This window comes from Fukomys damarensis, unplaced genomic scaffold (genome assembly GCF_012274545.1).
Source record: "Fukomys damarensis isolate Sample0158 unplaced genomic scaffold, DMR_v1.0_HiC HiC_scaffold_10, whole genome shotgun sequence".
Classification (NCBI taxonomy): domain Eukaryota; kingdom Metazoa; phylum Chordata; class Mammalia; order Rodentia; family Bathyergidae; genus Fukomys; species Fukomys damarensis.
The window spans coordinates 28002846-28017095 of record NW_022900922.1 but is presented as its reverse complement, the minus strand read 5'-3'; the positions used below and the strand labels follow the sequence as shown (position 1 = coordinate 28017095).

Below are 14250 nucleotides of genomic sequence, written 5' to 3'. Positions count from 1 at the left end.
AAGAAGGGAAAGTCTTCCCTGAAAATATTCCTAAAATTCCTGTGAGGTCAAGAAGGTACCCTATCAAACTTCATTTTGATATACAAACATATATAGATATAGATATAGATATAGATATAGATATAGATATATAGAGAGAGAACACTTTCTAATTGTTGTAGATCTTACCATATCCTTTCTCTAAGGGCCTCTCTAGACATTTTATACATTGTGGACATTCCCCAGAGGTTTTGCTGAATCTTTTCTGATTTGTATGAAAAGGTTTTAATCATTACCTTCACTAAGTCTGGCACTAAAACATGGCAGTTATTTCCATCTCTGATCACTCAGTTGGAGGGGAGAGGTATGGAACAAGAGAACTTGAGACCAGATGAAGCAAACTGAGTGGTTTTATGTTATCTAAAGTCCCAGGTCTGCTGTAGCCAGAACAGCTGAGCTGGAGGGGGCTCCCACCTCATGACCAAGTGTGTGGCTTCCAGAACCAAGCTCCAGGATTTGGATCTCACACTTGGCTTATTAGCAACGCATGTTGCTTGACCTCTTTTGACCTTTCATTCCTCTTCTGTAAAACAAGGATGATAATAATACACCCAGCTTCATTTGGGTTATTTGTGAGGATTTAATGATTTAATCAATCCAAATCAGCTGGGTCATTGCATGGCACATTGTAAATGCCCAATAAATGGCAGTGAGCATTAAGCGAAATTATATAGCACATAAAATTTGTCCTCAATGCCTGTAACAGGAACATTGCAAATGAGCTCCATCTAATCTTGCTGGAGATTTTGTTTGTTTGTACCACTTTCTGCAAATGAGATTGTCTTTGTTTCTCTCCATCAGTGTGATTTGTGTCTTTTTGGGGGAGGTAATATTTTCTAATTTCAAATATTATGCAACTTTTTATTTTTAATATCTACAGTGAGCTGTTTGGTCTAGTTGGCCTCTATTGTGGAATTCAGACTTTAAATTCTAGTCAGCCACTTATTTTCTTTCTGATGTTAATTCAGTCCCGAGTTCTCTGTGTTCTTGTTTCCTCTTAGCAAAATGAAGTTTGATAGGGGGCCTTCTTGACCCCACAGGAATTTTAGGAATATTTTCAGGGAAGACTTTCCCTTCTTAATGAAAGGTAGCTTCATATTTCCAGTTGTTCACACCAGACACCTAGGCTCACCCTTTACAACTTTCTTTTTCTTGTACCACATGTCTGATCATCGACAAAGCCTCCAGCCTACAGTGAGAAGATAACCTGGATTGGCCACTACCCCTGCACTCCTGGATCTTGCTAGGGGTTAAGTTTCTAGCCCATGAATTTGGGGGAACACAGTAAAAGCATAGCATTTAGTAACTAGAAGATCCATCAACAGTTCTCACTGAACACCTTTTTGGCTCCAGACTTTACGCCTGGACCTGGGAACACCAGTGACCTAAATACAGAGGTGGCCTCCCTCAGTGGAGCTTAGGGTCCCGTGGGAGGTAGACTGTGTGGGTCCTAGCAGGAGGGTGCAGGGTGGAAAGAGAGTGTACAGCAGGGCATTCAACTGTGGAACTTGGGGTGCTCTTCTCTAGAGAGCATTTAAACTGAGAGCTAAAAGAGGAATGGCTGGAGGAGAGGGGAGAGAAGTATGAGAGAACATTTTTATCAGATCAGAAGGAGCGATCTACCATCTCCAAATGGGTAGGTGAGATTTTCAATTCGAATCTGCACTAAGGAGAAAGTTAGCAATTACTCCCCAGGTGTTTAGATGACCAGTCATAGAGAATGAGAATAATGACAAAAGATTATAATCAGACAAATGGAAGAAACTCAAGCCACTAGAAAGGACACTGGATATCAAGAGAGATCAGGCCAGCAGTAGTCCCAGAGGGTTTACTTGTTTTCTTGGATAAAGGAAAACCTTACAGGGCAGATCATTTGCTAAGGACCTGTCCAGCTCTGTAACTCTCTATCACATGTATTGAAGTAGGTTGTTAATTCTGATGTGAAAAGTTTCAGAAATACAGTGGTTTTACCTCTGCTGGGAAATACACTTAATAAGCCATATATCTGTGTTATCACAGATAGGTCAGACCCATGATTTTTCCAGTCAGGAAAGTTCCAGAATCTTCTTGAATTTTCAGCAGCACCTACTGAGCACTACATACCATGCATTGTGATACACACACAATAAATAATACAGTCTTTCCTTTAAAATAATAATAAATATTAATAATGTTGATAATTATTAATATAGATATATAACTTTTATATTTTTATGTCTACATATTAGCTAGCCATAAAATTATTACTTGTCAAAAATATTGGAAAAGGAACCATTTTTATGTTGGACAGAAGAAATTGAAATTGGTAGCCCCCCAATCCTTTCTGTCTCTAAAACTCTATTATCCCATGATTATTTTTAAACCATTCAAAGAGCACAATACAATTTATAATCCAAGGATAAATCCATTTCATGGCGACAATTGCTTTTCTTCATGTTGCCTCAAGAGTCTCAAGAAATTCTTAAAAAATAATACTTGGTCGTGAACTGGAGATCCCTAGGGTTTCTTTGAACCCTAACACTCTGACATATTTATTGCATTGCCTTATGTTTGTAACATTCACCTGCAAACCACAGTGCCCCATGATAATAAGCAGGTGTGAATCACTGCCCTATCTGAAGGCCTAGGTGTTATTTGCTTGTGAATTGGCACTTATTTGAAGTTCAGTGTTTTAGTCATTGCAGAACAAATGCCATACATTGTTAAAGGACACTTTCTTAGGAAAACTTCTCTTCTTCTGTTGAACACCACCTCTTCAAAATCTGTTGCACTTCTAGTTAGATATTTGTCCCTGGCTCTTGGAAGCCAGAGTTACCAACCTCTTGCATTAGATTAGCTGCTTGCTTTTAAGGGATTATATTTATCATATTTAAGTGGCTGCATGTACTTAGTGTTTTCCAGTTCTAACCACTATTCCAAGGGCCGTGATATGATTTTGGTGCAAGGTAATACCTTCCTCCCCTACAAAGCGGGGAAGCAGATCATCAGCAGAAAGATTAAATGAAACTATACAAATATTAACATGCTTTGAAATCTTAAGAGGATGAAGAAGAAATTGTATATTCAAAAAGGAATTTGCATTTGAACTCCTGTATCTGCTCCTACAGAAACACTGCCCAAAGCATGAGTATTAATTCTTTATTTTTCTTGGAAGCCATTGTCCACAAAAGTTTTGCAGGTCAAAATAAAAAACACTAAAGGAAACATTTTAACAAATTAATGAATAGCATCTATCCATTAATGAATCATTAATGGGAATTATCTATCTACTAATGGGGCATTAGTTGATATATCACAGTGATTAGTGTATCATAAGTTGCTAGTGTGCAAGTACATCCCTACTAAAAACAGCAGCTACCAACTTTGATATGTGTGAAACACACTGTACCCATTTCCCTATCTTGCAGCCGCTTTAAGGTAGGCAAGTAGAGTTCTGCACTTAACTGAGAAGGAACCAAAGACCAATAGGCACAGCCAATGAAGGCCCAGCTAGGACTCAGCCACTGTCCCCTCACTGCTGAACACCCTCCTGGTCCCACCACTGCCAGTCAGGTTTGACCTAGGACACTGGCAGCACCTAGAAAGAAAGCCAAATAAAGATGGCATTGTTTAGTTTCCTCATCAGAAATGAAGACTGCTGGGAGGGGTAGACTGTTGATCACAGTTGGTGTGTCATGGTTTTATTCATCACTTCCCAATCCCAGACACCATTTCAGAAACATGGGTCCTGTTCCCTGGAAAGTCAGAGGGGGTGGGGGGAAAGGATTGGAAACAAGTTAATTCAACCCCATTACCACTTCTAGGAAAAGAAATTCAAGCTACATTCCCTATCCAGTGCCCTCATCTATATATAGAGCAGCATAGTTTCCTGCTGACTAAAACCCAACAAAAAAACAAAAGCTCTAATGTTGTGTTTCTTATCTTAGAAGGCTAATCCGGGGCCATGATAAGCCACACAATGTTGCCTGCTTTCTTAAAACGAAGCTGATTAACTATTTTCTTGGGCTTCCGTGGTTATTTCTGTCATTTTTCAGCCTCAGGCACTGCAATCTGTAGCATAATTTCTCACACATTTTTGGTCTCCAAGAAGAAAACGGCTGATTGTTCTCTCTCCTCTGAAAGCTCTCTTTGTAACTCCTGCAGATGCAATTACAAAAGCTGTTCCTATTGAAGTTTAATTCCATTTTCAGTGTCATATTTGTGGATAATAAATTTTCTCTGTCCTTTGGGGAGTTTCCTGGCTTTTGTTTTGTTTTGTTTTGTTCTTTAAATCAGTGCATTTGTAGTCAGATTCCAGGAAGCAATATCCCTTTATCACACATTTTTCTTTAGATATGATGGTAAGATGGTTCTTGAGGATTTTCAAGGAAGATTAAGGACATGAAAGAGTTTTTTTAATTTTGTAACTTGCCCGTGATTCCCAATGTGAGTTGCAGAGATATTTGATAACCAGTAATTCTCCACATGGGTGCTGGCACGTTGTGCTTTCCTACTCATCAGCCATTGCCATTTGACAGAGATAAAGCTGTGATTGTAAATCCCCCTCAAAGACAACCCACTGAGGAAATGACTCCAGTTACCTGTCCCTGCATTGGCTTTTGTTTCTTTTCTTCTTGAATTATTAAAAGTGAGGTGTGTACCTCACCCATGGTCAGAATCTTAATTGTAAAAGTCTAGAGGTTCCTTGGAAATATGTGGCGATTTAAATGACAGGTATCTGAGGGGCACCAGTATGCTCTTAATCTATGGTTTCCTACTAGGTTGAGCAGAGTCAAAGAAGAGAGTGAAGTTTTCCAAAACAAGGACTTATTTAAATGCCATTCTTGATGGAGACAGGACCACAATGATAAAGCTTTTTCTTCCTCAGTGCATCTTGGGAACATGATGAATAGTGCTTAAAATGTGTGCCTTTTACCAACTTCAGGCTGCCATTTTCTCTCCAGCTCTCCAAAAGCGTCTGTGCTTAAGGTTTCTTTTGTGTTAGGAAATGTCTGTTCAGTCTTCACTGTCTGTTCGTTCCTTGATGGAAGACATGCAGGCTGTTCGATTCACTAGGGAGAAAACAAGAACAAAACACAGTCATTGTCCTTGGGGGCCTACTTTACCATAGGAGACAGGTGATAAACCAATAAATATGCAGTATGTAAAGTAAGGATAGGTCACTGCGGAAAAGTAAAGCAGGGTCCTGGTGGGAGAGCAATGGTGCCTTTCTGTCCTCGAGGACATTTGTCACCAATGTGTCCACAGTAGATGCCACACCCTTTCCATGCCACCTTTTGCATCATCCAGCTTCATAACTATTTTCCCCTCCCTCTGGCAGCTCATTCTCTCTGCACACCTGCTCGCCCACAACCACGTGCTACTCACACTAAAACTGCTACCTGCCAGATTCAGAGTTCAACTGCCCCCCTTCTGTATGTTCCACAGTGACCTCTCATCCTGGGGCTCCCCACAGCCAAAGTCCCTGCCAAAGAGCAGGTGGATCACGTGAACATGTTCGCTTTGCTTTCATTGTAAAGATCTCATGATCATTTGGATTTAACAATCAACATAGCCATAGTACAGAAAAGAACAGACACTACTGGTTTGTTGGGAGAAGGCAGGCAGTGTGATTAATGGGAAGAGTGTGAGCCCTGGGGTGGGAAAACCAAAGATCACAGCCAAGTGATTACTTACGTTCGTAGAGACCTGATGTCCTCATCCACGAAAGCAAACTAGTAAAATACCCTCCTTTACTCCATAAGTTTTTGTGAAAATTACATGAGACGATGAATGTTTTGCAATGCCCCTTCATCCTGAACAGTGGAAGCCCCCTGGTGTGGTTAAGCTATAGCATAAAAATATTCCAGAACTCTGCACCTGCCCCTCATCATCTGAATGTCCTGGAAGCTCTTCAGCTTCTGCATGTTCATCCCTATCACATTTGTCAGGAAAATTACAGACAATGGGAAACAGAAGATCGTCCTTTTCCCCCTGGAAAGTCAGACCCTTGGTGTTTGCTTAAATTCATGATTAAATGTTAGTATTAGAGGAAATTTGTGGCTCTCATCTATCCCAGTGGCCTCCCCTTACAGAGAATCCTAACTCTCGCCAGTTGTGATTGCAATAGACTGACAGGTGTGAGCGTAGAATGAGAAGCTGTCATAGCCTTAGTCTCTCTGCCACATCTTCTGTGCATACATAGTTCCGAGGCAGAAAGCATGTAGGTGCCATTGCCTTCTTTGTGCATAGATCTCTGTGTGTGAACACTTTGGGTTGTCTTAGGGAGGAGAACTCTGAACCACTATACCTAAAACCCTTAATTCTCCTTTCACAGTGATGCTTTCCCTTACCAAAGTACAACTCAATCTAAGGGCTGGGGATAATCGTTTCAGAAAATTAAATGATAGAAATTGTGTTAGTCAGTGTTCCATTAAAACATATAACTGAGACAATTAACTTACAAATTTATAAGGTTTATTTGGGGTCACAGTTTTAAAGGTTTCAGCCCATGATGAGTTCGCTCTGTTGCTTTGAATAAGGCAGCTCATCATGGTAGGAGCATGTACCAGAACAAAGCTATTCACCTCATAGCCAGGGAAAAAGATGAAGAAACCAGGGTTCTACAGTCCCCTTCAAGGGTACACCCCCAATAACCTAAAGTCCTCCCACTAGGCCCCACCTTCTGTAGGCTCCATTGCCTCCCAACAGTGCCATCCTATGGAGCAAATCATTGCACATGGACATTTGGAGGGCGCAAGATCCAAATTACAGTAGTCCTGTAATATGGCCTACTCTCATTCCAAGAGACTTGAATTCAAACACTGAATTAACTTTTCCATCAGTTTTAAAATATGCTCAACAATAAGGCTTCGGTATGACAATAAATATTAATTAGCCTCTGTCTTTGGGAGGCTCACAGTCATGGGAGAGTACTTACTATGCAATTCTAATGTGACAGATCCCACAGCAGTGATGGAGACAGAGGCTATAGACACACCCTGAAGGGATTGCTTTCCTTTGAAAAAAGTCAGAAGAAAGGCTGCACGAACAAAAAGTCATCTGAGCTGTCCCTGAGCATGGAAAAGATGTTCCAGGTCAGACTTGGAAGGGAGCATATCAAGGCAGAGTAGCAGCAGTACCAGAGAGAGGAGGCAGGAAAAGTCCACAGCGTTCTTGGCCAGTGGCCTTGGTTGCCTGGAACACACAGAATAATAACAACTGAAGTGGAAAGGGATCAGGTTGATCAATGGGCACCATGTCATGGGCTGATGGGATCAGCATACTCTGGTGTACTAGTGTGCAGTAGGGTGACAAGAGGCAACAATAATGTTCTGTATATTTCAAAAAGATGGTTATGAAGCCAGGCATGGTAACAAACGCTGCTAATCCCAGCACTCTGAATCACAAGTTTGAGCCCAGTCTTGGCAACTTAGAGATTTTGTGAGACTCTCTCATAATAAAAGGCTGAGGATGTAGCTCAGTGCAAAGACCTTTGGTTCAATTCCCAGTCCCTCCCCCATGCATTCACAAAGATACAGTTACCCAGATTAAAAATTATGGATGCATCAAAATGTCACCTGCTACCCCATAAACATTCCATTTTTATGTTGTTTGCAGCCACTAAAATGTCTTAGAGTTTAAAAGAAGGAAAGAAATTGGAGGTCAGATGATAAGATAGCTCATAGACCACACCAAAGAAAATGCTGGAGTTTAACTGGCTTACATGACACTTTTGGGGGCTCTTTCAATTGAGAGACCTATATGACCAGGCCTGATGGACAGCTTATAGAGGATGGGCTGGATGCTGGTGGGAAGGGAAGAGTTCTAGAACAGTAAGTTTCAGAAGCATGTCGGGACCACCATATTGGCAAGGGCAGCAGGCTGGAGACATCAGTAAGAGATCAGGTCTCACAGTTGACTGAGTTTGGAAACGCCTGCTCCCTTCTAGCTGTGTGACCCTGGTCAGATGCCTGGAGTTTTTCCTTTCTACTCTAAGGGTTGTTGTGAAGCTTAAGTGTGTGCATTTTAAAATGTTAATGTTATCATTTTCTGTAATAATAATCCAGTAAGAATTAACAGAGACTGGGCTGGGGATGTAGCCCAGTGGCAGAGCACTTACCTTGTGTTTACAAGGGCCTTGGTTCAATCTTCAACACTGCAAAGAAATTTTAAAAATCAACCAAGGCTCCACTAGGAGATTAAGATGAGTTGTTTTATGTTTACCTGTGGTTTTAGTAGCCAGCCAATGGGAAGAGAAGCAGGACACAACCTATGTGTAATGAAGTCCATTTGAATTCTAAACAAACTCAATGCTAATGCAAAGAATTTTGGTGCTAAAGGTCTAGAACAGATCTCAGCTTCTCCTAAGGGAGTGTGGCAGGTTATCACCCTGGAGGACATGATGACTGTTTCAGGACACTAGAGCGTCATTGAGTAAACACTGATCTGGGCAACATAATGAGAAACACTGCTTCACTCGAGAGCTAGTATGGAGCTTTTGTATCAGTGGCGTAACTGCTCAGAAACCATAGCAGGGCTTCAAATAACCAGCTAACTGGAACCCTGCTAACAGCAAGGTGTCGATACAAGATGGGGATGCCAGCCTGAGTCACTGCATGTTAGGACCCTACAGGATAGGCTCTGGATGATTCTATGGATGCTGGGAATTCCTGAATCACCAGAGTTGCTCCTGTAGTCCACAGAAATGCAGCAAGTAGCAAAGCCATTGTGGATGCTCTGGGTCATTTTTTGTCCCAACCCAGAAGATGCATAATTGGCAATGCCCTAAGATACTTTTGATTGTTACAGTTGGAGGAAATGCTACTGGCACCGTTTAGGTAGAAGCTAGGAGTGGTGCTAAACCTACCACAATGCCCAGCACAGCTCCCAAAGGAAACAATAGTCTGGTCCAAACTGTGAATCATGCTGCTGTTGAAAAATCTCAATCCAGACCAGCATTTAGCAAAAGATTGTCTCCAATATTGGTGAACACATACTTGACCTTTAGTGGTTACTTACTAATAGATGTTTTGAAATCCTTTTGGTGAATTCCCCTAGCTTCCTAAATAATACCTTTTTCTCCCTATGAGAAACCAGGTGTTGTAGCATCTACTCGGACCACAAGCTGATTGGCCAGCGGCGGTCTTTCTGCAGCACCCCCATCAGGAGGCAGCTATGGGCTCCTCAACTAGTTCCTGCTGTAATTGAGAGAATTATATAGTCAGACTTATTTGACAGCAGTGTAAAGGGCGAGCTGGGTGGTAGGTAGAATAAGTTTGAGACAAATTTTTTATAACAGTCATAATATTTCTTTAATATATTGTTATGCATAATATGAATAATAAAATAATGTAAATATATCACACATAATTAGCACATGTTATAACAAACATTATTTACTTAAAGCTAAAACAGGTAAGCTTTTGAGATTTTTGACTTGAAGAAAAATATAAAGTAACAGTGTAAATAGGGTAATGGACTTCAAAAATGGCTTACACGAAAAACAGGAAGTATGAGTATGTTGGAAGTGTAGGAAATGTTTATTTACATCAGAGGTCAGGAAACTTTCCTATGAAAAATTGGATAGGAAATATTTAGGGCTCCACTGCAACCAGAGTGCCATTTTGGTACAAGAGCAGCCCCAGCATTAGGTAAATGGATGAGTCCTTTACCATCTTGACTGTTCTGAACCCAGCATTCAAGATGAACCCATTTAACTCCATGCCCAGGAGCGGCCCATTTGTGACAGGGCAGGACACCACTGCTTGCCCTGGTGAGTAAGATTTGGATAGTCCCCATCTCTCTGCATCTTTTTTATGTGTAATGTTTTCGCCATTGTGTGTGGGTGCCGTTAGTGGGATTTGTCAGAGCACACAAACCTGTAAGGATCAGAGTTCAATTTGGGGGTACAGAATACTGTAACAGGGGGCTCAAATTCCAACTCCTCCCCTTCGCACCTGTATTTATGGGCTGATTAATTACCCTCTCAGAGCCTCAATTTCCTGCTTCATTAAATAGGAATAATAACTTTCCCTGTCATAAAGATGAAATGGGAGGCTTTCTGGGAACTTGTGTAGAATGGTTTACAACACCTGGGAAATGTTCCCTGTATTCACTCCCCCTCCTCTGTCTCAGTCCCTCCGTGCATGCATTTTCTGTCATTATGTAAGCCGTTCAAGAAGATGCCAACCAATTTGGGACACCGAGACCCCTGCAGTACTCTACCAGATGTCCCCCTGAAAAGTAAAAACACTTCCTTAATTAAGACCCTTTGAATGTGACTCTAAACCACTTACATTTGCCCCTAAATTTCAGTCATCCCAGCCTCATATATATTTTTTTCATTGTGCAAAAACAGTGAGCATTTACTAGTCTGGCAGGTGTCTGTAGGCAGGGAAAGAATAGAATCAAAACCTCGGTAGGTTTTCTGCCTGATCCTGACTAAGAGTTAAAACTCCACTAGAGAAATTCCGTTGGGAGCAGTCTCAAGGACAGGGTGGAGAAAGAAGGGAAAAACAGACAACACAGAAGGCTTTGGGACTTGTTAGAGGGAAGTCAAACAAAGCCCACCAAAAGGAATGCACATGTGGGTGAGGGTGCCTGGTTTAATCCAAGGACAGCCAAGGGATCTCATCAAATTGTGACAAGTTCTGGGGGGAAGGGGTCCCGCAGGAACAAAGGCCCACACCAAGTGCATTATCTGGAACCCTTTCCCCCTCATCAGGGCAGTTTTCTGTCTTCTGCTTTTTCCTCCTTACAAATAGTGTCTTCCTTTCTTCAGCTGCAGCCCACTAATTCTTTGTGGGTGCTGAGTTTACGATCCTGGTTGGCTGTGAATGGAGCAGCAGTGCTCACTCCAAACATGACAGCAGGGCCTCTGTGCAAGCCCCTCCTAATCACGGGTCACACTTCCCCTCTATCTGAGAAAAGAGGAACCTTGGCCCCTTGTTTCTCATAGACCTGCGAGGCTTTCTTCTCTTCCTTTGCATAATACTTCTCCCCTCTCTATTCTTTGGAATCAGTCTGGAGCTTTCTGCTTTAAGGAACTCTTACACCTTCTGGCTTCCAACTTTATTTCTCCTCCAAAGGTTCTTCCCACCAGGCAAGGATATCTGTTGTCTGCTTTTCATCCCTGGCCCCCACCTGTTGCATTCCCAATGCTTCCCTTGATAGGAGGCATTGCTGATTAACCTGTAAAGGAGGGGAGAAGGAGGCAGGGTGGTGCAAACACAAGTCATGGAATTAATTTTTGCCTCTGCCATCTTCACTTATTTAATGCCCAGTATAGAAATCCAAGCACAGTTGGAACACAGTGGCTGTCTCTGGGTAGGGCAGTAAGTCCCCATTTAGTCCAACTTAAAGTAGCATTTGTTATCCTGGAGACCATCTGTCGTGTGCACCCCACATTCCTGCTTCCATTGCCATTTCTACCAAATTAGGTGTAAATGGGCTTCCCTAAATCCCTAGGAAAGTCTCTACACTCGTTTGTGTGTGTGTGTGTGTGTGTGTGTGTGTGTTGCTGAGGATGGAACCCAGGCTCTCACAGGTGCTAGCGTGTGCTAAGATAAGACAAAAGCTCTACCCATTGAGTCTGCCCAGCCCAGCAAGACACTGCATTTTTCAGTAGTTAAAAGATTTTTTTTACATTAATTTAGTTCATTGCATCCAACATCATAGCTCATAATATGTTAACTGGGTTTTCCATTTGTTTCACCCAAGAGTTATATGAAACATAGAGAGGAATGGGTCTTTGGAAAGAGTAAAAGAAAGCTAACTGAATTTAAGTTAAACATAACCATAATTTAAAGCATAATTGAAAGCTTCAAAGGAAACTCACGACTGCATGTATCAGCAGGAAGACTTCTTTAGGATAAAATATTTGAATGTAAAACTCGCCAATAGGTGATATAACCCAGCAGCCCGTTTCTTAATGAGTGTTAGACACTTTCAGACAGTAAAATACATTGAGTCTTCTGGGGTTCATAAATTTGTTAAATGAGAAAAGAAATTCCATTTCCAATGAATCTGAAAGAGAATTAAAGAGTTTACTGGGCTGGTGTGTAGCCCAGTGACAAACCTCTTGGCCAGCACATGTGAAGCTCAGGTTTTATGGCCAACATTGCAAAAAAGGAAAAAATGTAATGATGTGTTTCTGGCTCTGTATTCTCATTATTTTCACTGAAGAGTCTGTCATTAGAAGGACTCTAAATTGCTACAGGATCTTTACGTAGACTTTACTAAGAAAATAACTTTTATTTTCAAAGACATGGAATAGCTGTTTTCTTTTTAATTAAAAAACATACTTGATCTGAGTTGGCTCCAAGAACATCATTATCACTTCTTAGAAAAATGACCTGCCAAAAAGAAAAAGAAAGCAAGCACGGGGTGACGTTGGTGGGGCTGCCTGCTGTGGCCGGACGCTGTCCTTGTAAAGGACCATGCTCTGTCATCCCTGTGGCTGTGTCTACCCTGATGTTCATTCATGCTCTCTCCTGATTCTTTCTCCCCCAACCAATACTGGGGATTGAACCCAGGGTCTTTGCACTAAACTACACCCCGCAGCCCACCTTCCCCCTCGCCCTTCCTTCCTTCCTTCCTCCCTTCCTTCAACAGTGTCTCACTAGGGTACCCGGGATGGGCTCAGACTCCCAGCCCTCCCGCCCTGCCTCCCAGAGTGCTGGGATTACAGATGTGCACCGCCATACCCTGCTGCACTTCTTTTCCCTTATCTCCTTCCACCACACTGCAAACCTCCACCCTGCACGGAATCCCTACAGCCACCCTGCATACTTTTAGAAACTTGAACTCCACGTATTTATCTTCCTGCTTGGACCTCTGGCTTTCCCACCAAGTTACTTCTCTACCCCTCCTATCCATGTGTGAGTTACAAGTGAACCTTCCTCTGATCTTGGAAATACTGACCTTACTCAGAAATATTTGTGGAATTATAATTTCTGGGTTCCTTTTTAAGAAGTAAATTATAGTAAATACACAGAACATAAAATTTGCCATCTGAAGCCAGGAAAATGGCTCACATTTTAATCCCAGCTCCTTACAGAAGGCTAAGGCAGGAGGATGGAAAGTTGGAGACCAGCTTCAATGAGACCCTCTCTCAAAATTAAAAAGGCTGGGCTGAAGCCCAGTAATGGGGCATCCTTCAGTTCCATCCCCTATACAACCCCCCAAGAAAATTTGCCATTTAGCTATTTTAAAGTGTATAGTTAAGTGTGTTGAGTGTGTTCACACTGTTGCAGCCATTACCACCATCCATCCTCAGGGAATTAGAATTTTCATCTCCTATCCCGTACCACTACTCCCCATCAGGACACTATGCTGTCGTAAAACGCTGAGCTGTAGGATGAGAAATGGGTTTACATGCCTGGTAGACCTGTTGTCTCTTAGGAATGGACAGTTGACCTTTTTTTTTTAACCCTGGAAACTGAACCCCATCAGTGCCTTTGCATTGAACTGCATCCCAAGCCCCTGTTTTATTTTTTTTATTTTGTCTTGTTACCCAGGCTGAGCTCACACTTTTGATCCTCCTGCCTCCTCCCAGAGGGCTGGGATTATTGGCCAACACACCTGACATGAACAACTCAATTTTAGAAGTTGCAAGGCATGTATATGACATGTTTGCTAAAATGAGTTTCCTCTTTCCTCCTGCATTTTCAACAGCTCTGAGCAGCGAGTCCCCTGTTCCACTTCTTACCACAGCTCTGGATTGCACTCGAGTGATGCTGTCACAAAAGCAGGACCTATGGGCCTTCCAGAAATAAGACAAGTGCCCACTGTTGTGATTGAATGTGATGACAATAAAGAAAATGTGCCTCACCAGTCGGACTACGAAGACTCTTCTTGCCTCTACACAAGAGAAGAGGAGGAAGAAGAAGAGGATGAAGATGATGACAGCTCGTTGTACACCAGTAAGTGCGTCAGACATGACAAGGGAGGGGAGCGTGGTGGAGGGAGGAGGGCTGACCCAGTGCCCAGCCTTCCAGTTCTGATCTGGGTCTGGTGTGAACTGGCCCTGGGTCAAAGGGCAACTAAATTAACCTCTCCGGACCTTTCTTTCTTCCTTTTTCTTTCTTTCCTTCTTTCTTTCTTTCTTTTTCTTTTCTTTTCTTTTCTTTATTAGTACATGTTTGCAGTGCAGAATGACTACATTCATCGTGGGGAGTTGGTGCATGTACGTGACACATCTCAACTCTTTCTCCGTTGCCTTCCATCTTT

General features: G+C 42.1%; 1 protein-coding gene across 6 annotated transcripts in view; it reads left to right on the top strand.

The window, feature by feature from the left end:
* The window catches only part of Phactr1 (phosphatase and actin regulator 1), a 514585-nt gene that overhangs the window by 453804 nt on the left and 46531 nt on the right, over window positions 1-14250 (top strand). For all 6 annotated transcript variants that reach the window (XM_010622877.3, XM_010622876.3, XM_010622879.3 and 3 more), the window contains one exon: window positions 13696-13943. In XM_010622877.3, the coding sequence (XP_010621179.1) occupies window positions 13696-13943 (248 nt within the window). The remainder of the gene's footprint in view (window positions 1-13695; window positions 13944-14250) is intronic.